The 22,623-nt window shown below is 49.6% G+C and overlaps 1 protein-coding gene across 3 annotated transcripts in view; it reads left to right on the top strand.

Annotated features, from left to right (window-relative positions):
* nfatc1 (nuclear factor of activated T cells 1) overlaps positions 1-22,623 on the top strand; it is a 280,623-nt gene that overhangs the window by 121,321 nt on the left and 136,679 nt on the right. Inside the window, exon 9 of one of the 3 annotated variants that reach the window (XM_038810249.1) lies at positions 15,727-16,187. The exons of the other annotated variants lie outside the window; for them this stretch is intronic. Coding sequence (XP_038666177.1) covers positions 15,727-15,731 — 5 coding nt within the window. The 3' untranslated portion in view covers positions 15,732-16,187. Of the gene's footprint in view, positions 1-15,726; positions 16,188-22,623 lie in introns of those variants that run through there. 3 annotated transcript variants of the gene reach the window in all.

Below are 22,623 nucleotides of genomic sequence, written 5' to 3'. Positions count from 1 at the left end.
TTCAGAGGTTTGGCATTGTAACATTCCAGCCAACCCAAACCCACACCTTTTCCTTTGTTGCGGGGGAGATGTGGGGTGCAGGGTAGGATTGAGATTCGCTCCATTGTATGTCACTTCTCACGTCTAACAGAAATTCAGGCAGTCATAAACATGGGCGATTCCTGTTCTTGCCCAAATCTGAATTTAAATCAATGCACCGTTCCGTCTCCAGCATTGAATAGAAAATATCACAAGTACATAAAAAAAGGTAGGAAAAATGCACCACTTGAAAGCATAAAACTGATTCTACGGGCAGAATTTTACAGAGCCTTGCAGACGGTGGGTTGGGGCAGGTGGTGTAGAATTCTGCGAACTGACCTACCTGTCCCCTGCCTCGCCATGATCTGACGGGTGGCTGGCATGGTTACTGCCTGCCCCAGCTGCAATAGTCCGGAAGAGGTTGGAGTTGGAATGGGATGCAGTCCCAGCATTGTCCACCACTCCCGATGGCACTGCATGCACCAGGGAGCTGCCAGTCAATCAGAAAGGGGGGTAGCCGACCGGAGCAGGGGTGTGTTCCCTGCTAACATTTTTGTGACAGCGCAGAAACCCTACCACTCATTACACTCTGCCCCACACTTCTGGCAGGGGGAGGGGGGGAGCATCAATTTCAAACACAATGACTGATTTGTTTTCGTCCCTTTAACATGAAACATTTATGCGGAACAGACTAACAAGGCCATTGATGGGGCGCGGGAAACTTGTCCTTTTCCACCGACACTCTCCATCCTGTGCAGGAGACTCATTCTGAAAGATGTATCTTCATTGACAGACTTTAGGTCAACATCATTTGTGTCATCACGACACCCAAATATCTGGCAATATCGGAAGAATAAAATGGGACAGATTTTCACCTTCAATGACTGGGCAGTCATCTGATGGAGTTGGGGGGGGGGGGGGGGGGGGGTCATGTGACCTTCATAGATCCTGCCATGGTTTTCACTCTCTGGATTCCCGTAGAATGGAGGGTTGTATAAAGTGCATTGCAATCTGCACCATTAGAGTATCACCCAGATAAGGCAAAAAGCCGACCCCAATCTGTGCTATAGCCAACATAGAACAAAGAACAAAGAAAAGTACAGCACAGGAACAGGCCCTTCGGCCCTCCAAGCCTGCGCCAACCATGCTGCTCGTCTAAACTAAAATGTTCTACACTTCCCGGGTCCGTATCTTCTATTCCCATCCTATTCATGTATTTGACAAGATGCCCCGTAAATGTCACTATCGTCCCTGTTTCCACCACCTCCTCCGGCAGCGGGTTCCAGGCACCCACTACCCTCTGTGTAAAAAACCTGCCTCGTACATCTCCTTTCAACCTTGCCCCTCGCACCTTAAACCTATGCCCCCGAGTAATTGACCCCTCTACCCTGGGAAAAAGCCTCTGACTATCCACTCTGTCTATGCCCCTCATAATTTTGTAGACCTCTATCAGGTCACCCCTAAACCTCCGTCGTTCCAGTGAGAGCAAACCGAGTTTATTCAACCACTCCTCACCATGCTGCCTGTTCTTGTTTAAACTTAATTTACGGGATGTGGCAGTTTCTGGTGAGGCCAGCATTTAATGCCCATCCCTAGTTGCCCTTCAGGAGATGGTGGCGAGTTGCCTCCATGAGCCGTTGCTGTTCCTGAGATGTAGGTAAATCCACAGTGCTGTTGGGGAGTGTGTTCCAGTATTTTGACCCAGCGACAGTGAAGGAAATGCGATATATTTCCAAGTCGGTGTGGTGAGTGACTTGGAGGGGAACCTCCAGGTGATGGGGTTCCCAGGTATCTGCTGCTCTTGTCCTTCTAGATGGTCGTAGACGTGGGTTTGGAAGGTGCTCCCTAAATTCAGGGACAAGGCACAATTGTTGTTTCCATGGCTTTAAGACCCAGCAGCACTGATGCTAACACAAGCATTGGAATATTTTTCCCTTTTGTTAATATATGTCTCTTGTAAAAGTGTATTTCAGCAGTAACTAATAATCGATGCACCAAAAGTAAGTGGCTGTTCCTTCTTCAATATTGCTGCTGCTATTTCCAAATAATGAGAAAACATTCACCCAGACACCTTGGAATGGGCACAACTTCAGAGTGAGCAAAATATACGTTCGAGTTTCCATTGGGTCAGCACTGGAAAAATGTTTTAAAACTTACTCATCGTTTGGCCACTAAGACATCTTTTTGTTGGGAACAAAATTGTAAACTTCTTAATTAACTTTCCAATCGCCAAAAAGAGAGTTATTTGAACTTTAATAGGAGGAGAGAAATTCTAAGTGGAGTACACATTAGAACTGAGGAGCTTTATGGCAAAGAAGGTCATTCTGCCTGTGCCGAATTTGCAAGAAGCATCCAAAATTACTCCCGCTACCTCAACCCCTTGTGCGTCTGCATCTTCCTCTGCTCCAAATATTTACACAGTTTTTTTTTCCTTTAAAACTCTCTGCCTGTACTGGTCCCTTTGGTGGAGCTTTTCATGGCCCAACAACCCTCTGCATCAGAAGATCTCCTAGCCTTGCCTTAGTGAGCAAATTAAATTATCATGGAATCCACAAGCGGATATGAAATAACCTTTCCCTAATCCCCCTCAACAAAACTGTTCATAATTTTACAAACGTCTGTGAACAGATGAGGTTGGGATTTTCCAGTCCCATCACTGGTGGGCATCATCGCAGATGGGATGGGAAAATTTGGAGAGCTATCGACTGTTAACGGCTCTTCAAATTTTTCAGATCCGCCCGCAACGATGCCGCTGTTATCGGGACCAGAAACTTCCACCCCTAGTCTTCTCTGCTGCAGTGGAGAAAGATCAAACATCCAATTAAATAATGTAAAACCTTTATACATCGCTGCTTTGGCCTCAGCTGCAGTATAATATCTAATCCTTGGCTCCACAGTCAAAGAAGGATGTTAAGGCCTTGGAGAGAGCACAGAGATTTATTAGCATTATACCAGGGATGAGGGACCTCAGCTATGTGGAGGGACTAGAGAGACCTTTAAAGAGTAGAAAAAGGTTAAATGAAAATTTAATCGAGGAGGTGTTCAAGATTGAGTTTTGACACATGGACAAATTGTTTCCAGAGACAGGGTAACCAGAGAATGACCGAGAAGAGAATTTTTTCACACGGTGAGCTGTTGCGCTCTGGAATACACTACCAGAAAGTGTGATGGAGGCAGATTTAATAGTAAATTTCGAAGAGGAATTGGATATATGTTTGAAAATAAAATAAATGGCCCTGGATAAAGAGCTCTTTCAGAGAGCAGGCTGAATGCGAGCCGAATGCTGTACCATTCCACGAGCTCAAATCTGGTTTAGCACACAGGGCTAAATCGCTGGCTTTTACAGCAGACCAAGGCAGGCCAGCAGCACGGTTCAATTCCCGTACCAGCCTCCCCGAACAGGCGCCGGAATGTGGCGACTAGGGGCTTTTCACAGTAACTTCATTGAAGCCTACCCGTGACAATAAGCGATTTTCATTTTCATTTTTTCATCTGTCATCGTAACCAGAGTTCCCTATCCCTAGCACCAGTCCATGAATTGACAATACCTGCACTGACATCAATATTCTTTCTGTGAGTGAGGGGAAGGGGAAACAAAACTGCATAATCGCCGTTCTGTGATAATTAAGGGGCAATTTAGCATGGCCAATTCACCTACCCTATGTGGTGGTATGATTTGCACAGCTGTCTGCCATTGGTGCAGAACACTGGCTTACCATTGGCCCTGGTCGGTCATGTGCCTCTCGACCGATTGGTTGAAACCAGTCATGTGACGGCTCCCCGATTGGTCGAGAGGCTGAGTTAACCCCGCCTCCAGAGTGAGGTATAAATACCCAGAACGCCCGGCGGTCGTCCATTTACTGTAGTCGACCGCAGGGCTAACTTCTAGCTTATTAAAGCCTAATTTTTGTACAGCAACTCGTCTCGCGTTCGATTGATGTTTCATCAATTTAATAAGCTAGAATTTTGAAGATGGAGCTCCGGATCAAGCCCGAATGCCTCCGCATCAGCCTGCAAACTCAGAACGCTTCAGAAATCTTTAAACATTGGCTGGCATGTCTCGATGGATACCTGGCGCCCGCAAACAGCCCCCCCACCATGGCACAGAAGCTTCACATCTTCCACTCCAGCGTGGGCACGACAGCCTACGCGATGATTGCGGAGGAAAAAGATTACGATGCGGCCATGCTTAAGCTGAATGGACAGCTTCTTAAACCGGTAAACACAGTATTCGCCCGACATCAGCTGGCTACCAGACAACAGCTCCCCGGTGAGTCATTAGGCCAATTTTACCAGGCCCTCGCTGTCCTGGGGAGGAATTGCTCCTGCCTCCAAGTTTCAGCCACGGAGCACATGGAACTTCTGATTAGAGATGCTTACGTGGCTGGGATGCAGTCTGCCGCTATCCGCCAGCGGATGCTGGAGAAAGACGACCTCAGCCTAACTGAGGCACGGACTCTCTCCACCTCCCTGGAGGTCGCCGATTTAAAGGCCCACGCCTATGTCCCCAGCCATGTTGCAGCGCCCTGGGCCTCCTGGCACGCTTCCCCACCGCCATCCGCCGCTCCCGACCCCCCTCAGGCCAAATCGGTCGCTGCTGTACCGCGCAGCGACCGGGGATCCCCCCTCCGGGCCCTTGTGGGCCCTTCCAGTACACCGCACCAATCTCTCCCCCCCCCCACTCCCGAACCCCTGCGCCCAGCCTGCGCGCCGCCCCCTCTCCTCCAGGCCCTTCCAGCGCACTACGCACCACTCTCCTCGCCGCCCCCGGGCCCCTGCGCCCGGCCTGCGCGCCTCCCCCTTCCGGGCCCTTCCAACGCACCGCGCAAATCTCTCCCCCCCCCCCCCCCCACCCCCGGGCCCATGCGTCCGGCCTGCGCGCCTCTCTGCCCCCGCTCTCAGCCGCTCCGATCGGCCCGTCGGCACCGCTAACCCCGCCAACACCTACCATGAGGGTCCCGCGGGCGCCGCCATCTTGGGCCCCGGACGCCACGTGCGGGTCCTGGGCGCCGCCATCTTGGGGCCCCGGCTCCACGTGCGGGTCCTGGGCGCCGCCATCTTGGGGCCCCGACTCCACGTGCGGGTCCTGGGCGCCGCCATCTTGGGGCCCCGACTCCACGTGCGGGTCCTGGACGCCGCCATCTTGGGACACCAACTCCACGTGCGGATCCTGGGCACCACCATCCTGGACTGGCACGCAAGGTTCTGCCAGCAACTATTCGGCTGACGACGACTACGACGATGGTTCTTCTCCACGGCTCGCGGCCATTCAACTCGACCAGTCACGGCCACGCACACTCGCCAAAACAACGACGCTGATCCACCTCAACGGCCACGAGACAGGCTGCCTGCTGGACTCCGGGAGTACGGCAAGCTTCGTTCACCCTGCCACGGTAAGACGCTGCACGCTCCCTGTCCATCCTGTAAAACACAAGATCGGGTTAGCCTCAGGTTCGCACTCCATCCGCATCATCGGCTGCTGCATCGCGGACCTCACGGTCCAAGGGAAGGTTTTTTAAAATTACAAACTCCTTGTCCGCCCTGACCTTTGCGCACCGGCACTCCTAGGACTGGACTTCCAGTGCAACCTGCAGAGCTTGACCTTCCAATTCGGCGGCTCTATACCCCCCTCACTGTCTGCAGCCTCGCGTCCCTCAAATTGGACCCCCCGTCCTTGTTTGCTAATCTCACCCCCGATTGCAAACCCGTCGCGACACAGAGCAGACGGTACAGCGCCCAGGGCCGGTCCTTCATCAGGTCCGAGGTCCAGAGGTTGCTGAAGGAAGGGGTCATCGAGGCCAGCAACAGTCCCTGGCGAGCCCAAGTGCTGGTGGTCCGGACTGGGGAGAAAAACTGGATTGTCATCGACTATAGCCAGACCATCAATCGGTTTACGCAACTGGACGCGTATCCTCTCCCCCGTATTTCCGCCATGGTAAACGATATCGCGAAATACAAAGTCTTCTCCACTGTGGACCTTAAGTCCGCTTATCACCAGCTCCCCATCTGCGCGAGTGACCGCAAGTACACCGCGTTCGAGGCTGATGGGTGCCTCTACCACTTCCTTATGGTTCCATTCGGTGTCACAAATGGTGTCTCGGTCTTCCAACGGGAGATGGACCGAATGGTCGACAAGTACGGATTACGGGCTACCTTCCCGTATCTCGATAATGTCACCATCTGCGGCCACGACCAGTAGGACCATGACGCCAACCTCCGGAAATTTCTCCAAACCACAAAACTCCTTAACCTCACTTACAATAAGGATAAGTGCGTGTTTAGCACCGACCGTCTAGCCATCCTCGGCTACGTAATGCGTAACGGAGTGATAGGCCCCAACCCCGAACGCATGCGCCCCCTGATGGAACTCCCTTTCCCCAATACCCTCAAATCCCTCAAACGCTGCCTGGGTTTCTTCGCCTACTACGCCCAATGGGTTTCCAATTACGCCGACAAGGCCCGTCCCCTCATTCAAACCACGACCTTCCTGCCATCGACAGAGGCCTGCCAGGCCTTTAGCCGCATCAAAGCGGGCATCGCAAAGGCCACGATGCGCGCCATCGACAAGTCCTTCCCCTTCCAGGTCGAGAGCGACGCATCAGAAGTAGCTCTGGCGGCGACCCTGAACCAAGCGGGCAAACCCGTGGCCTTCTTCTCCAGAACCCTCCAGGTTTCCGAACTCCGCCACTCCTCAGTGGAAAAGGAAGCCCAGGCCATAGTCGAAGCTGTGCGACATTGGCGGCACCATTTGGCCGGCAGGAAGTTTACCCTCCTCACTGACCAACGGTCAGTGGCCTTCATGTTTTATAATGCACAGAGGGGCAAGGTCAAGAATGACAAGATCTTACGGTGGCGGATCGAGTTGTCCACGTACAACTATGAGATCCTGTATCGTCCTGGGAAGCTCAATGAGCCTCCTGATGCCCTGTCCCGCGGTACCTGCGCCAGCGCGCAGATGGACCGCCTCCACTCCCTCCACGCGGACCTCTGCCATCCAGGTGACCCGTTTCTACCATTTCATTAAGGCCTGCAACCTGCCTTTCTCCATCGAGGAAGTCAGGACAGTAACCCGTGACTGCCACATCTGCGCAGAGTGCAAACCGCACTTCTACCGCCCCGAGCGCGCACGTCTGATCAAAGCATCCCGCCCCTTCAAACGTCTCAGCATTGACTTCAAGGGGCTCCTTCCCTCTAGCAACCGCAATATTTACTTCCTGGCAGTAATCGACGAATACTCCCGTTTCCCCTTCGCCATTCCCTGCCCCGACATGACCACATCGACCGTCATTAAGGCCCTCCTCTCCATCTTCTCCCTGTTTGGCTACCCCGCATACATACATAACGATCGGGGGTCCTCATTTATGAACGATGAGCTGCGTCAATTCCTGCTCAGCAGGGACATTGCCTCTAGCAGGACGACCAGCTATAACCCTCGGGGTAACGGACAGGTCGAGCGGGAGAATGGTACCATCTGGAAGACCATACTACTGGCACTCCGGTCCAGAGATCTCCCTATTTCCCGATGGCAAGAGGTTATCCCCGATGCCCTACATTCTATCTGCTCACTCCTCTGTACCACAACAAATCAGACACCTCATGAACGTCTTCTTGTTTTCCCCAGGAAGTCGTCCTCCAGATCCCCTCTCCCGACGTGGCTTGCCGCCCCCGGACCCATCTTGCTCCGGAAGCATGTGCAGGTGCACAAGTCCGACCCGTTGGTGGAACAAGTCCAGTTACTACACGCTAACCCGCAGTATGCGTACGTAGAGTACCCCGACGGTCGGCAGGACACGGTCTCCCTCTGGGACCTGGCACCTGCCGGCGTACACCCTCCCCCCCTTCACCACAGACCCCCCCCTGTTTTTTCTCCCCCAGCGCCCCACCCAGGCCACCCCTTCCCCATCCATGGCGTCTCCACCACCAGCCCGGATGACAGAGACTGTTCAAGGACCATCGCTCCCGGACTCCAGGACATCAGCGGAACCACCACCATCGGCTGAACCAACGTCACCAACTCCACTGCGGCGGTCTGCCAGGATGTCACGGGCAACGAAAAGGCTCATTGAGTATATTTAATTTTCAACAACTCCATGGACCTTGTATGGACAAAATGTACTATTGTTAATTGTCTGGGCCAGTGGGAAGCCAAAAAATGTTTTTCTCCCTTCTCTGGCTGCTACTCATACAACCAGTTCTCTCCCCCCCCCCCCCCCCCCCCCCCGGCTCTCGTTGATTCCCCCCCCCCCCCGCTTCTTTCTCCGCAAGGGGTGAATGTGGTGGTATGATTTGCATAGCTGTCTGCCATTGGTGCAGAACACTGGCCCTGGTCGGTCATGTGCCTCTCGACCGATTGGTTGACACCAGTCATGTGATGGCTCCCCGATTGGTCGAGAGGCTGAGTTAACCCCGCCTCCAGAGCGGTGGGTGGGGGGTGGTGGGGGGGTGGGGGGGTAGGGGTGAAGAGGGTGTGAGGGAATGGGGTTTGTGGACCAGGTGTAGGGGTACAGAAAATGGTGCAATATTAGTGGGGTGTCCCTGCGCACAAAGGGCACTCCCTGAATGAGGTGCCCCTCATTCCTACCCAGCCTTTCGCCGATCCTGGTGAAAAAATTGTTTCCTCTCTGATCCAACCTCCACTGTCCAGTACATTATGACAGTAGAGGTGGACCGAGACCTTTAATTGCCACTTAATTGGGCCTTACCCATCCACTCCCCGCACCTCCCCCTCAATTATGGGGACCAGGTCGGGGGGAGTGGGGGATAGCTACCTGACCTATCTTACATGGACATGTCCTGTAATCCCACCAGCAGGGGAGAATCTGCACATTACCTTGATGTGTGCCACCATTAAATTTTAAATAAACTCATTAGTAATCTCTCTTAATTTAGTCTTGCACTTCACATAGCGATAACAAGCGCACACAATTTATGAAATCATCAGAATTCCCACAGTCTACCCTAACCCTTGGCCTGTGCTTAGCTTCCTGCAGAACCTCCACCTGGTCCAAAACTGGGGTCAGGCCCAGGTTCTCTGTTTTTTCGACACCTAGCTTTGAGGAAGCCAGCAAACGTTTTCCAGAATATGAGGCAGGTGGTTCACAGTGCCGCCTCCTGTCTGATTTGCATTTTCTAATTGGCCTGGTGTCTACAGCAGGCGCAAGGCGAACTCCCCCTGAAGGGAAGGTGAGCAAATTGAGAAAGAGAGAGACCCTGGACGCGATTTAATTGAATGGGGACAAAGTCCTATAGCGAGCATATTGAGCCGCGTGTTTCCTGGCACTCGCAGTGCTGAGAAACTCAATGCCACCAAACATCACGCAGGTTAGATACGCGGTCTCAGGGAATGCGCGGCCGAGGCAGCACATAGCCACGGTTTCTGCACTGCGGAGGTCCGTTTGCCAAAATTGCTCAGTGTAGCGAGAGATAGGAATGACATTTTTTAATGGCTTCCCGATCTCTGGCACCCCCCGGCGCAACCAAGCCCCAACTCACTATGTTCTCTGTTGGCAGTGCTCCTGGCCCCTTTGCAGTATCTTGTGGTTGCTCTAATATGCAGATTTGGCAAAAATGTCTCGCGGGATTTACATCAAAACTTCTCGCAAGATTGCGTTAGGTCGCGGTGCCAAAGAAGAAACAGGCACGTGCCTCAACGCCTACTGACCTTTGACCCTGTCATCTATTATTATAAACTGCTTTGGGAGGTCATCAGACATATCAACTCCAACGATTCAGATTGCCTTGATCAACTGCAATTTGCCTACTGTCACAACTGTTCCACTGCAGATGCTATTTCCCTGGTCTTACACTCATCCCTGGAGCATCTCGACAACAAGGACTCCTATGTCAGAATCCTGTTCATTGACTACAGTTCTGCCTTCAATACCATAATTCCAGCCGAGCTCATATCCAAACTCCAAAACCTAGGACTTGGCTCCTTCCTCTGCAACTGGATACCCGACTTTCTGATTGACTCTTACCAATGTTTACAGATACGCCATGGAAAGCATCCTATCTGGCTGCATCACAGCCTGGTATGTCAATCTCTCGGCCCAAGGCCGTAAGAAACTACAGAGAGTTGTGAATGCAGCCCAGCCCATCAAGTGAACACGCCTCCCATTAATTGACTCTGTCTACACCTTCTGTTGTCTTGGGAAAGCGGGCAGCATAATCAAAGACCCCCTCCCCCCACCTTGGAAGAAAGATTATTTCTTCCAACCTTGCCCTTCAGAAGGTGGTGGTGCGTTATGATCTTGAACTGCTGCAGTTCTTGAGGTGTGAGTACACCCACTGTGCTGTTCAGGAGGGAGTTCCAGGATTTTGTCCCAGCCACAGTGAAGGAACGACGATATATCCAGGTGGTGGGGTTCCCGGGTATCTGCTGCTCTTGTTCTTCTAGATGGTAGTGGCCATGGGTTTGGAAGGTGCTGTCGAAGGAACCTTGGTGAGTTACTGCAGCTTGTAGATAGTATTCATGGCTGCTACTGTTCGTCGGTGGTGGAGGGTTTGAATGTCTGTGGAAGGGGAGCAATCAAACAGGCTGCTTTGTCCTGGATGGTGTTGAGCTTCTTGAGTGTTGTTGGAGCTGCACTCATCCAGGCAAGTTGAGAGTATTCCATTACACTCCTGACTTGTGCCTTGTAGATATTGGACGGGCTTTGGAGGGGGGGGTTAGGAGGTGAGTTGCTCACCGTAGGATTACAAGCCCTTGACCAGCCTGGTTGCCAATGTATCAATATTTATCCGACCATACCACCTCCAGTGGAGACGGGGCTGGGCAACAGATCAGTGACTATTATTTAGGAAGTTTTCTTTTAAATCGTGCATCACTTTGTTTGGAAATATTCATGACTGACAACTGAGGGGGGGGGAAAAAAGCACATTTTCAGACCAATTCTGTGCAAGAAGCATTGACAGAGAAAAGAAAAATCAACAAGTGTCTTTGGTGAGATGCAGGGCTTGAGAATTGGCCTCTTTGACTTATTGAGAAGTAAATAAACAGCGACGGAGCCCAAGCATGAAATAGAAGGGTTTTCAGTATTTGTTATTGAAGCACTGTTGAACGGGAGACAGACAACAATAGTTCAGCCAGTCCATAAATAGAAGACCTTGTGATACTTCTCAGAGACGTTTTTTTGGAGTGGTACATTCGGTGCTTTTAGCCATGCTTCTTGAGCTCAAATTCTGCAGTGGATGTCAGCTTCACCTTCAATTTGGCCGCTTAATTCCTCGTACGTTTTATGGATTCTGTAGGTGAAGATTCACCCTGGTTGAATCACTTTAAATCTAAAAAAAGCCGCCCGAGAGCTCCTCGTGCCATCCGCCCTATTGACTCACACCTCTTGAACTTGGTTTCGCGACTAACGCTGGTTCGGAGCTGCTGCCACACAAAGATGGCTTTCTCCTTTTCGTGACAAGCCCATTGTCAGTAGTTAGAAATTATTTTTCGTTCAGAAGACGTTGACGTTTTCCCGTTCCCACAGAATAAGGTATTATAATAGAGAAGGCCGTTTTAAATCAAAAGCTGAATTAAAACAAATGGCTCTTTGTAACTGATTCCAAATTTTAAAAATAGTAAAATAACGGCATGAATCACAGGAAACCAGAATTTCCTCATGATTGCAAAGAATTTGCAATTCTTTTTTGCAGGCTGCGTTGAAAGTTAGAGTTAATACGGCGGGTTGGGTTTGGATCGCTGTAATGCTGAAAATGCCACAATTAGCTAAAATCATAGAGTTGGCACCCTATGGATGCAAGAACACTGCCGTTCCTATATATAGATTCAATCTTATAATTAAAACCGAATTAGAAGTAACTAACTTTATCAACAGTTTGTGATTATAGGGGTTGAGTGTTGGGGGATTTATGGAGAGAATGCATACACAATGGCTCTTGTGAAGGGTGAAGTAATCTGCTGCATTCCTAATGCGGCTACTGTTTCAAACCAGCAGAGTGTGGATTCCAGACAGGCAGTGCCCTGTGTACACAGGCTGGTCACAGCTCTGAATCGGAGAAATTTCTGCTCATGCGTGGCTATAAACAAACACAAAACTTCCTCTCAAGGTGATTAAAGCTTCAAGCATTTTCGACAGGCCACAAAACAAATTTTGTTTGGATAGCGGAATGTACCCCAGGAAGTCTTAAAAATTGCCCAAGAACGCCGGGGGGAGGGGGGGGGGAGGGGAGGGGGGGGGGGGGGCTCTCCCTGGTCTGAATTCAGGCTGGAATTGTACTTCACATGAGTGTCAAACGCAAAAGCAAACATCCCAGAATCTCTCGGGGATATGGGCAGACATTGACTCCAAGATCCACTTGCAGGACGTGTAGAAGGCATAATGATTTCAGTGTCTTGTCATGTCAGTACTGGAAGTGAGATTATTTCCTGAAATGTCACATGATTCGATTGGATTTTCAGGCCAGCAGTGAAGCAGCTACGCTCGCTACTGACCTCCAGCCACCCTGCCCACAAAGACCTCAACCTCTCTGTGGTGTGGATTTCCTATTTCTCTACGGCAGTGTAAACTGTTGAGGGGACCTCCAGGCACCAGCAGCGGTGCAGTGTACAAGTGGAGTAAACAGCCAATCACATTGAAGTATTTTCACAGAGAGTAAATCAGGAAGCAAGAAACATCTATCCTTCACTTTTAATTTAAAATTTCAGATAGTGACATAAATGTTTATTGAAAAATATGATTGGATTTAGATGCCAATATAAACAAACCTTTTTAAAATCCTAAAATGTAACTTTTTGCTATAATTGTGAAATTTGACATTCCGCAAATATAAAATTTGTTTTTCACGGTCAGTTATGGTGTTATGACGTAATTAGGAAATTAGCACACAGCGAAAATCTCAGTTAGAATAATAATCTTTGCTATTGTCACAAGTAGGCTTACATTAACACTGCAATGAAGTCACTGTGAAAAGCCCCTAGTCACCACACTCCGGCGCCTGTTCGGGTACACGGAGGGAGAATTCAGAATGTCCAAATTACCTCGGAACTTGTGGGAGGAAACCGGAACAGCTGGAGGAAACTCGCGCAGACACGGGGAGAACGTGCAGACTCCGTACAGACAGTGACCCAAGCCGGGAATCGAACCAGGGACCTTGGCGCTGTGAAGCAACATTGCTAACCGCTGTGCTACCGTGCTGCCCTACCCCTCTTGCTTTTTAATCCATGTTAATCCAAAAACCTGTGTATAATAATTAAACTAAAGGGGGGAGTAAAGGAGTATTGTAGTATGATCCAACGTTTTTCATGCTTAATATTTTTTTTTCTTGTTGTTAAAACTAATTAGCAGTCCTGTGACTCTATTCCTCCCCATTTTATAAAAAAAAAGTCAAAATTATGGGGCACAATTCAGCGGACTCAAGTTGAAGTCCAATGTACGGCAAGTTTAGCAGGATGTTTCTTGGTAGCTGCAGTTGCCCGAGAAATATCCTGCTATCCAATGGCTCCAAAAACACTGGAGAAGTTTGACGCCATCCAGGACAAAGCAGCTGCTTGATTGGCACCCTTCCCAAAACCATTCACTCCGTCCATCACCAATAAATAGTGGTAGTAGTGTGTACCAGCTCCAAGGTGCATTTCAGCGGCTTGACTCTCCTTGTAAACCCAAGGCCTCTCGCACCTAGAAAGACAAGGGCAGCACGGGGACATCACCGCCTGCAAGGTGCACAGCTCCTTGCAAGCCCACGGCCTCTAGCACCTAGAAAGACAAGGGCAGCAGGTGTACGGGGACATCACCGCCTGCAAGTGCCCCCCCCCCCCTCCAAGTCGCACACCATTCTAACTTGAAACCAAATTACTGTTCTTTGGCTGTCGCTGGGTAAAAAACCTGGAACTCCCTTCCTAACTCCACTGTGGGTGTTCCTACAACACCGGCACTGCAGAAGATCAGGAAGGCAGCTCACCACTACCTTCTCGAGGGTAATAAATGCTGGCCTGCTCAGTGACGCCGACAACCATATGAACAAATATTATAAAAAGAGCTCCATTTTACATCCCGCCAAGTTTTCTTTACAGTTGACTTCCAGTGAAATACCATTGACTGCATTTCACTTCCCTCCAACCATGTTGTCCCCTAATTTCCTCCGCCATTAAGTTTGCCACAATGCAATTACATGGTACCTTATCAAATCCTTTTGGGAAATTATTATGAACCAGGCAGCATGGTAGAACAAGTGATTAGCTCTGTGGCTTCACAGCGCCAGGGTCCCAGGTTCGATTCCCTGCTGGCTCACTGTCTGTGCGGAGTCTGCACGTTCTCCCCGTGTGTGTGCGTGGGTTTCCGCCGGGTGCTCTGGTTTCCTCCCACAGTCCAATGACGTGCAGGCTAGGTGGACTGGCCATGATAAATTGCCGTTAGTGAAAAAGGTTAGGAGGGGTTATTGCGTTCCGGGGATAGGGTGGAAGTGAGGGCTTAAGTGGGTCGGTGTAGACTGGATGGGCCGAATGGCCTCTTTCTACACTGTATGTTCTATGTCTATTTCATAATTGTATTCTTTCAAAGCAATCTATAAAGTTGATTAAACATGAACTGTCCTTTAGAAATCTGTTGACTGATCCTGACTAACCTATAATGTTCTAAGTGTCATCTCCCAGTATATTATGAATTTTCAGTCAATACTTTTATAACTGGACAAAAATGGACAATTAAAATGGCCACTGCAAACCTTTGGGGCACGATTCTCCGCAAATGCGGCGAGTCGTAAAGGTTGCCGTGAAACTGGCCGTGTTTCACGGCAGCCTCCGCGCCCCCTCCCGGGACCCGATTCTCCCTCCGGGCGGGGCTAGCAATGGGGCCCCGTGAACCACGGCATCGCGGTCTTAGCGACCGTTGCTAAGTCCGCGCGCCAAGCGTCACGCCGGCTGACGCGCACGATGACGTCAGCCGCGCATGCGCGGAGTGGACGGCTCCAACCCGCGCATGCGCGGGGCCGTCATCTCCCTCGGCCGCCCCGCGGACTGATCCTGCGGGGCAGCGGAGGGAGAACGAGTGCGTCCGTTGCGGACGCACTGCCCGCGATCGGTGCCCACCAATCGTGGGCCCATGCCCCCCTTGGCACGACAATGGTACTGCCGTGCCAATTGGGGCCCTGGATGCCCAGAACGGGCATGTTGCGGCCGTTTTTACGACGGCAGCAAGCAGGTGTGTTTGCTGCCGTAAAAACGGCCGTTAAGGCCTTGGAACTCGGCCCATCGGCCTGGGGAGAATCGCTGTTCGCCGTAAAAAACGGCGAGCAGCAATTCGTGTCGCGGGGCGGCCGTGGGGGGGGGGGGGGGGGGGGGGGTTGGGGAGAGAATAGCGGGAGGGCGTGAAAAATGTCGGGGACGCCCTCCCGCTATTCTCCGATCCGCTGTGGGCAGCGGAGAATCGCGCCATTGGCATTTTGAGATTTGTGTAGTCCCACTTTTAAACGAATACCTAATTAAATATGGACTTTCACAGACATTGAGGGAATTCACACATCCTTTTGTTTAAGGATGGATCAAGAAAATAACAGAGTTGTCTCTTTGTTTCACCATCGACAAAAGTTGTTATCAAAAGTGAAGGTGTGTAAAAAGGATGTGAATGGATCCGATCAACCTTCTATTGTAGTATTATGGTTTCCCTCCCCCAAACTAGATTTGGTAAATCTCAAGGTATCAAATGGCTACAGAGGATGATTAGAATCAACATCCACCCTTTGAACTATTTGAAGTCACAGGATGAGGGAACCATTTTTCAGTCTGCTTTTACATCATCAAGAAGTGGTTTACAAACAGAGTGTTCCACCAGAAAGCCATTAAATTAGCTGCAAGTGATCCAAGCAGCCAATGCAATCATCAGCAATACCTTGAAAGTGGGAGATACTAACAGAGATAAGGGCACCCCAACCTGTTCCAACTCCTGGGATTCAAACTCCTGAAAATTAAACTACAAGTAAACTTGTAGCTTACTGAGAACCTTTTTCTGTACAAGACCTGCACTTCAATTTTAATCATTGATCGAAGAAACTATGGGTCTGCCACAAAAGACACTGAGATAATGATAAGCTGTAACGGTACATAATATTCATTTGTATCTAACATGTATGTGTGTGTCTGTGTATGATATGAGTAAGTGGAAGATTATCACATGTTGAGCGTAAGCGTGTGAGAATAAATAACCTTCTTTGTTTGAAACACACAGGTTTGCTGTTAAATTATTTAAATCGATACATTCATTCTGAGGGCAAGGAAACACACACCTTTTACAAACAGGCTAATCTTGGACAGCGAAAGGAAACACTAGGATTTATCAGCAATTTCATCTCACATGAATAGATTCTAATTGTTTATTAAGAATGGAAGTAAAACTAATTCGCTCAGAATTATCTGTCATATTTATGCTTCCGGTTTTTTGGCATCACTCATGCTTCCCTCCAAACTGACCCATAATTTCCTGACTTATTGGCCCAGCCCAATGCCTTTATAAATGGCAGCACACAAATACATCAGTTCATTTTCAGATTTGGCCAGGGAATTTGGATCCAACTATGTAAAAAGTAATGCATTCCAAGTGACGAGAGGCATTCATAATTCATTAAGCTACCAGAGAAACCAAGCAATGAAGTGCAATCATTTTAGAACAACAAGCTTAATGAGTCATCTCATTAAAGCGATCTTGAAAATTGTAATATAAAGAAATAATAACACATTCGAAGCAGATATTGGTGAAACGCAGTCTGGATTTATACCTGGATTAGGAACAAAAGAATTAATATTTAACCCAAGAAATATCTGGAAGCAAACAAGAACATTGACATATGCTTCACAGACTACAGAAAAGTAGTTGATTGTGTTTATCACCAAATTCTAATGGACATTCTGCTGAAATATGACGTTGAGAGTAAAGATGTGAGATTTATCCAGACCCTGTTTAGGGGCCAAATAGTAAACATCAGGGGCAGGATTCGCCCCTACCCGGCGGGGCTGGGGGTCCCGGCGGGATGGAGTGGCGTGAACACCTCCGGCACGGGCCGCCCCAAAGGTGTGGAATCCTCCGCACCTTTAGGGGCCAAGCCCTCACCTTGAGGGGCTAGGCCCGCGCCGGAGTGGTTGCCATCCCGCCGGCTGGCGTGGATGGCCTTTGGCGCCATGCCAACCGGGACCGAAGGGACTTCGCCGGCCGGCGGACGTCCACGCATGTGCGGTGGGTCCTGATCGCGGGCCAGGCCACCATGGGGGCACATTGCCCCGTGCCCCCTCCCAGGACCCCGGAGCCCGCCCGCGCCGCCAGTCCCGCCGGTAAGGGAGTTGGTTTGGTTCACGCCGGCGGGACAGGCATTACAGTAGCGGGACTTCGGGGGCCGGAGAATCACCAGGGGGAAGGGGGCTGCCGGCCGGCGCAACACGATTCCCGCCCCCGCCGAATCTCCGGTGCCGGAGAATTCGGCGGCCGGCGGGGACGGGATTCATGCCACCTCTCGGTGATTCTCCGACCCGGCGGGGGGTCCGAGAATCCAGCCCCAGATTAGAATTTAGACAATGTTTCAAGTAAAGAAATGCATCCAACAAGGTTGTATTTTATCCCCAAAATATTTCACCCTATACATATGAAAATATTCAGAGAATTAGATGTGCTTCACAGAATCACAGAATCTCTACAGTGCAGAAGGAGGCCATTCAGCCCATCGAGTCTGCACCAACCCTCTGAAAGAGCGCCCTACCTCGATCCAAACCCCACCCTATCCCCATAACCCAGTCAGCCCACCTAACCTTTTGGATACTAGACAAAAATTTAGCAAGGCCAATCCACCTAACCTGCACATCTTTGAATCCGGAGATAAACATTGGAGACAATAACATAACAAATTTGTGGAATACTGATGGTAGAGCGCTGCGAGCAAAATAAGAATATCAAGTAAAATATAGTTGATCGAGTCAAATCTAGAAGTTTAGGATATGGTTTGAGTACGAATACCAAAAAGGCAAAGATACTGGTAGGTGGAAAGATTACATTAGAGGAAAACAGAGGGAAGATTGAAGTGGATGGTGTCATATTGGATCAAATAGATACGTGTGTCAAATGATAACCCAAGATGATATATCTGAAGTCAGCATAGTTGAAGCTAGAAGGATAGAGAGCCATTAGTGAAGATTAAGGATGTGTGAACAACAACAAGAAAACCCAAGCTTGTAACAAGGAAATAACTCATAAGATGTTCCATTCTATCCACTTTCCTGTCTTCCTCAGAAACCTGGACAATAAATAAAAATCTGCAGAAGAAAATAGAGGCCTTTGAAATGTTGGTGCTAAGACATATTTAAGAAGGAAATGGATCGACTTCTAGATTCTAAAGGTGTCAAGGGGTTCAGAGAGAGCGCGGGAGAATTGCGTTGAGATAGAAGATCAGCCATGATCATATTGAATGGCAGAGCAGGCTCGAGGGGCTGAATGGCCTACTCCTGCTCCTGTATCTTATGCTTCCATGTACACTGAAAATTTTATGGAGACCATAAGACAAATGAAGAGCTACTTGATATTGCAAGAACAAAAAAAACTCCAAAAGTGACATCCAGAATTGGAAATGCCAATTTTGCGCCCGTTTGATCAGAGCTGAAAATTGACAGCGATCTCTGTTGGAGGATAAAATGGAGGGCAGCAAAAAGAGGGGTCAACCGTTGGATGGCAGACGTCACAAAGCAGTTGCAGACGAGCGACAGGGAATCTATGAGAATGGTGCAAGTAAGATGAGCATGACATTTCATGGCAGCTGATTCCCTGGTTGGAGTAGTTAAAAGAAGGGCAGGACTGGATTTGTCACCATGACTCAGATTAGTTGTAATGAGTGGCCTTTACTAGTACATGTGTAATGGGAGGGCACACAGTGCATGAATAAATTTTCCATTCAGAGACCAAGGATGACCATTCCATGTAGTGAATGGGGGAATTGAAGAACATGGGGTCACAGTCCCAGAATCAGGGTTCAGCTATCCTGGACTGACATGAGGAGAAAGTTCTTCACTTGTAGGGTTGTGAATCTTTGGAATTCTCGACTCCAGAGGGTGGTGGATGATCAATCATTGAGGAGATACAAGACAGAGATCGACAGGTTTTTGTAGCAAGACTGACATATGAGGAGAGACTAAACCGGTTAGGATTATATTAATTGGTGTTTAGAAGAATGAGAGGGGATCTCATAGAAGCTTAAAAAATTCTAACAGGTTTAGACAGGGTAGATTCAGAAAGAATATTCCCGATGGTGAGGGAGTCTAGAACTAGGGGTCATAGTTTGAGGACAAGGACTGAGGTGAGGAGAAATTTCTTCACCCAGAGAGTGGTGAATTTGTGGAATTCGCCACCACACAGAAAGTAATTGAGGCCAAAATGTGATTTCAAAAATGAATTAGATATAGCTCTTGGGGCTGAAGGGATCAAGGGATATGGGGAGAAGGCGGGATCAGGGTATTGAATTTGATGAACAGCCATGATCAGAATGAATGGCAGGGCAGACTCGAAGGACCAAATGGCCTCCTCCTGCTTCTATTTTCTATGTATGTTTTTATATATCTATGAATGGATTCTAAGAGAATTAAAGAATAGAGATAATGCAGAAAAATTGAATTGATGTAGAAAATCAGTCAGGATCTTTTTTAAATTTGTTCATGGTACGTTGGTGTCGCAGGCTTGGTCAGCATTTGTGCCCATCCCTAATTGCCCTTGAGGGGCCAGTTAAGAGTCAACCACGTTGCTGTGGATCTGGAGTCATATGTAGGCCAGATCAGGTAAGGATGGCAGATTTCCTTCCCGAAAGGACATTAGTGAACCAGATGAGTTTTTACGACAATCGACAATGGTTTCATGTACACCATTGGACTTTTAATTCCAGATTCCATCGACAATGGAGGGATTAGAAGCCGGCTCCCCAGAGCATGACCTTAGGTTTCTGGTTTACTAGTCCAGTGACAATACCACTATGCCACTCAACTGGATTAGTGTAAGAGACCTGCCTGTTTATTCCCTTATTTTCCTTTTTATTTCGCCGTTATCATTTTTGGTCCACGGGTGATTAATGGACATATGTCTTTAAGTTAAGCAGCAGAGACAATAAGCAAGTCAGATGTTACAGGAGAGAACACTCTGTTAGCCTCTGCTAGTTTGAACAAGAGCTTCAGACTTCTCGGCACCAGAGGGAGAGATGGGCTGGGACTCAGTTTGATTGATTGGCTGGTGGCCAATGAATGGGCCAAACGTCCGTACTCTGCCTGGCAACCGGTGGTGATTGGATCCTATCCCAGAGTCCCGAGGGAGCAGTTGAGTCCTGGACACAGAAAGACAAGGACCTGCTCTCTCTCCCTCTCCAGGAAGGGCTGTGAGTGCTGTATTCCTGAAGCTGCAGAGCACCTGAATGAATGAATCTACAGGGGAACCATTGCAGGCTGCAAACAAAGACCGGGACCCTGTTTCTCTCTCCAGAAAGGCTGTGAATGCTGTAATTCTAAACTACAGAGCCTGAACGAATCGACAATAAAGGCCTTGAACTGAAAGCAAACTTGAAGTGGAGTAAGATGCTGAAAACCATCATCTGAAACAAAGACTCTTTTTCCCTGTACTTATGATTTTTGACCCCTTTCATCCCCTGTGTTTGTCTTGTTTTATGTGTGTGTGAGTTTGTCGAGGGTATGGGGGCAAATTAAAGTGGCGATTAGGAATTGGATATTGGTTAACCACTTGTATTTGCTGCATATTTTATTACAGCTCTTGTTATTAATAAAAAGCAATTGTGTTTACACCTCACAACGTGGTGACTGTAATTACTGGGTGGCCAAGAGCCATAGACTTTGGTTTTTTTTCCAAGAACTATTGATTAATTTGCTTGCATTGTGACTCGGGGTCAAGTGGGGCTGGGTGTTGACTGCACACTAACCCTGGGTGTCATGACAGTAGAAAGGAGTTGATACGATCTGAAATACATGTAATGCCACGACGTCATGAGGGTTTATTTGGAGCAGATTACTGAATGGAAACTGAGCCAAGAGTACTGTTTATTATTGGTAATTTCAATGGGGAAAGAGCCATTGGAGTTCATTTATCCATTCTGTCCGACAAGAGCTTTTTCACAGTCTTTAAAAGTTAGAAGTTGAAGGCCCATGGCCGGGATTCTCCAATCCTGCGGCCAGGTTCTGACGCCGGCGTGAAAAGTGGTGCGAGCCACTCCGGCGTCAACGGGCCTCAAGTGGCAGGTATTCACCACCTCCTTAGGGGGCTAGTACGGCGCCAGAGTGGTGTCCGCAGCTCGGCGCCCGAAAGCTGGCCCACCATGGCTGGCGTGAGACCGCGCATGCGCGTGGGTTACTGTCTCTGCGCGGCCCCTGGGCAACATGGCGGAGGATTACAGGGGCCCGGCGCGGAGGAACATAGGCCCCCCACGAATTAGCCCGTCTGCTGATCGGTAGGCCCCGATCGCGGGCCAGGCCACTGTGGAGACCCCTCCCCGGGTCGGATCCTCTCGTCCCCCCCCCCACCAGGACGTGTTGGGGCGTCTGCTCGGCCCATCCGGGCCGGAGAATCGTCGCTCGCCTTTTGAAAACGGCGAACGGCGATTCTCCGGGCGGCCAGACGTGATTATCGCCGTGCTGGTTTGGAAGGGGTGGGAGAATCGCGTGCCGGGGCGACGTGGCGGGACTCGCATGGGGCCCCGGCAATTCTCCCACCCGGCGTGGGGGTGGGGGTAGGGGGGGGGGGGGGGGGGGAATTCCGCCCCATGTCTTTTTGGGTGAGGCATGCACATTGTTAAAAATGTTCTCCGTCATGCATGTTATCCAGAGACACATTTGTAGGTTAATCATTAGGAAGAAACTTTACCATTTCTTTCCTAAACTTTGTAGTTTGGAGTTGCCAAAGCCTTTACGATCATTTTTTAAAACTGATTCTAGCTTCTTGCTCTGTTGCTACATTCGTCTTTCTGTTTTTAGTAGAAAAGTGGACTGATGAAACCTCTCTCATTACGGGCAGGCCTAGAATTTAAGGCAAGTTAAATGATACTAGATAATTAAGGCTGCAATACTGACGCTAGGAAAAATAAACTATTGCTGCAGTCTCCTAGAATCAACATTGAATCAGAGACATTTACAGCACTTTCGGAGGCCTTTCTCCCCCTTGTGCCTGTGTTAGCTGAGAAAGAGCTACTCATCCTAATGGCACTTTTCAGCTTGTGGTCCGTAACCTCACAGTTTCCAGCACGTCAATTACACATCCAAATACTTTTCAAATATGATGAGAATTTCTGGGGTGAATTCTCCGACGGCGGGACTCTCTGGGCGAAATTCTCCGCAACGGCCGACGCCCCCTAATCCCCCCCCCCGGGGGGGGGCAGGAGCGGCGTTGGGAGAAACTCGGCCGCCGGGCCTTGATGCTTGCGACAAGGCGGCGCGCCGGGAATGACGCGGCCGGCGGCGCCTATGTGACGTCAGCCGCACATGCGCAGGTTGCCGTCTTCCCCTCCGCTGCCCTGCAAGACGTGGCGGCTTGATCTTGCGGGGCGGCGGAGGGGAAAGAGTGCGTCTCTTAGAGACGCCGGCCCGACTATCGATAGGCACATATCGTGGGCCAGTCCCCTCCCGAGCACGCCCGTGATGCT

Source organism: Scyliorhinus canicula, chromosome 10 (assembly GCF_902713615.1).
Source record: "Scyliorhinus canicula chromosome 10, sScyCan1.1, whole genome shotgun sequence".
NCBI lineage: Eukaryota > Metazoa > Chordata > Chondrichthyes > Carcharhiniformes > Scyliorhinidae > Scyliorhinus > Scyliorhinus canicula.
This window is presented reverse-complemented; position numbering and strand designations above follow the sequence as displayed.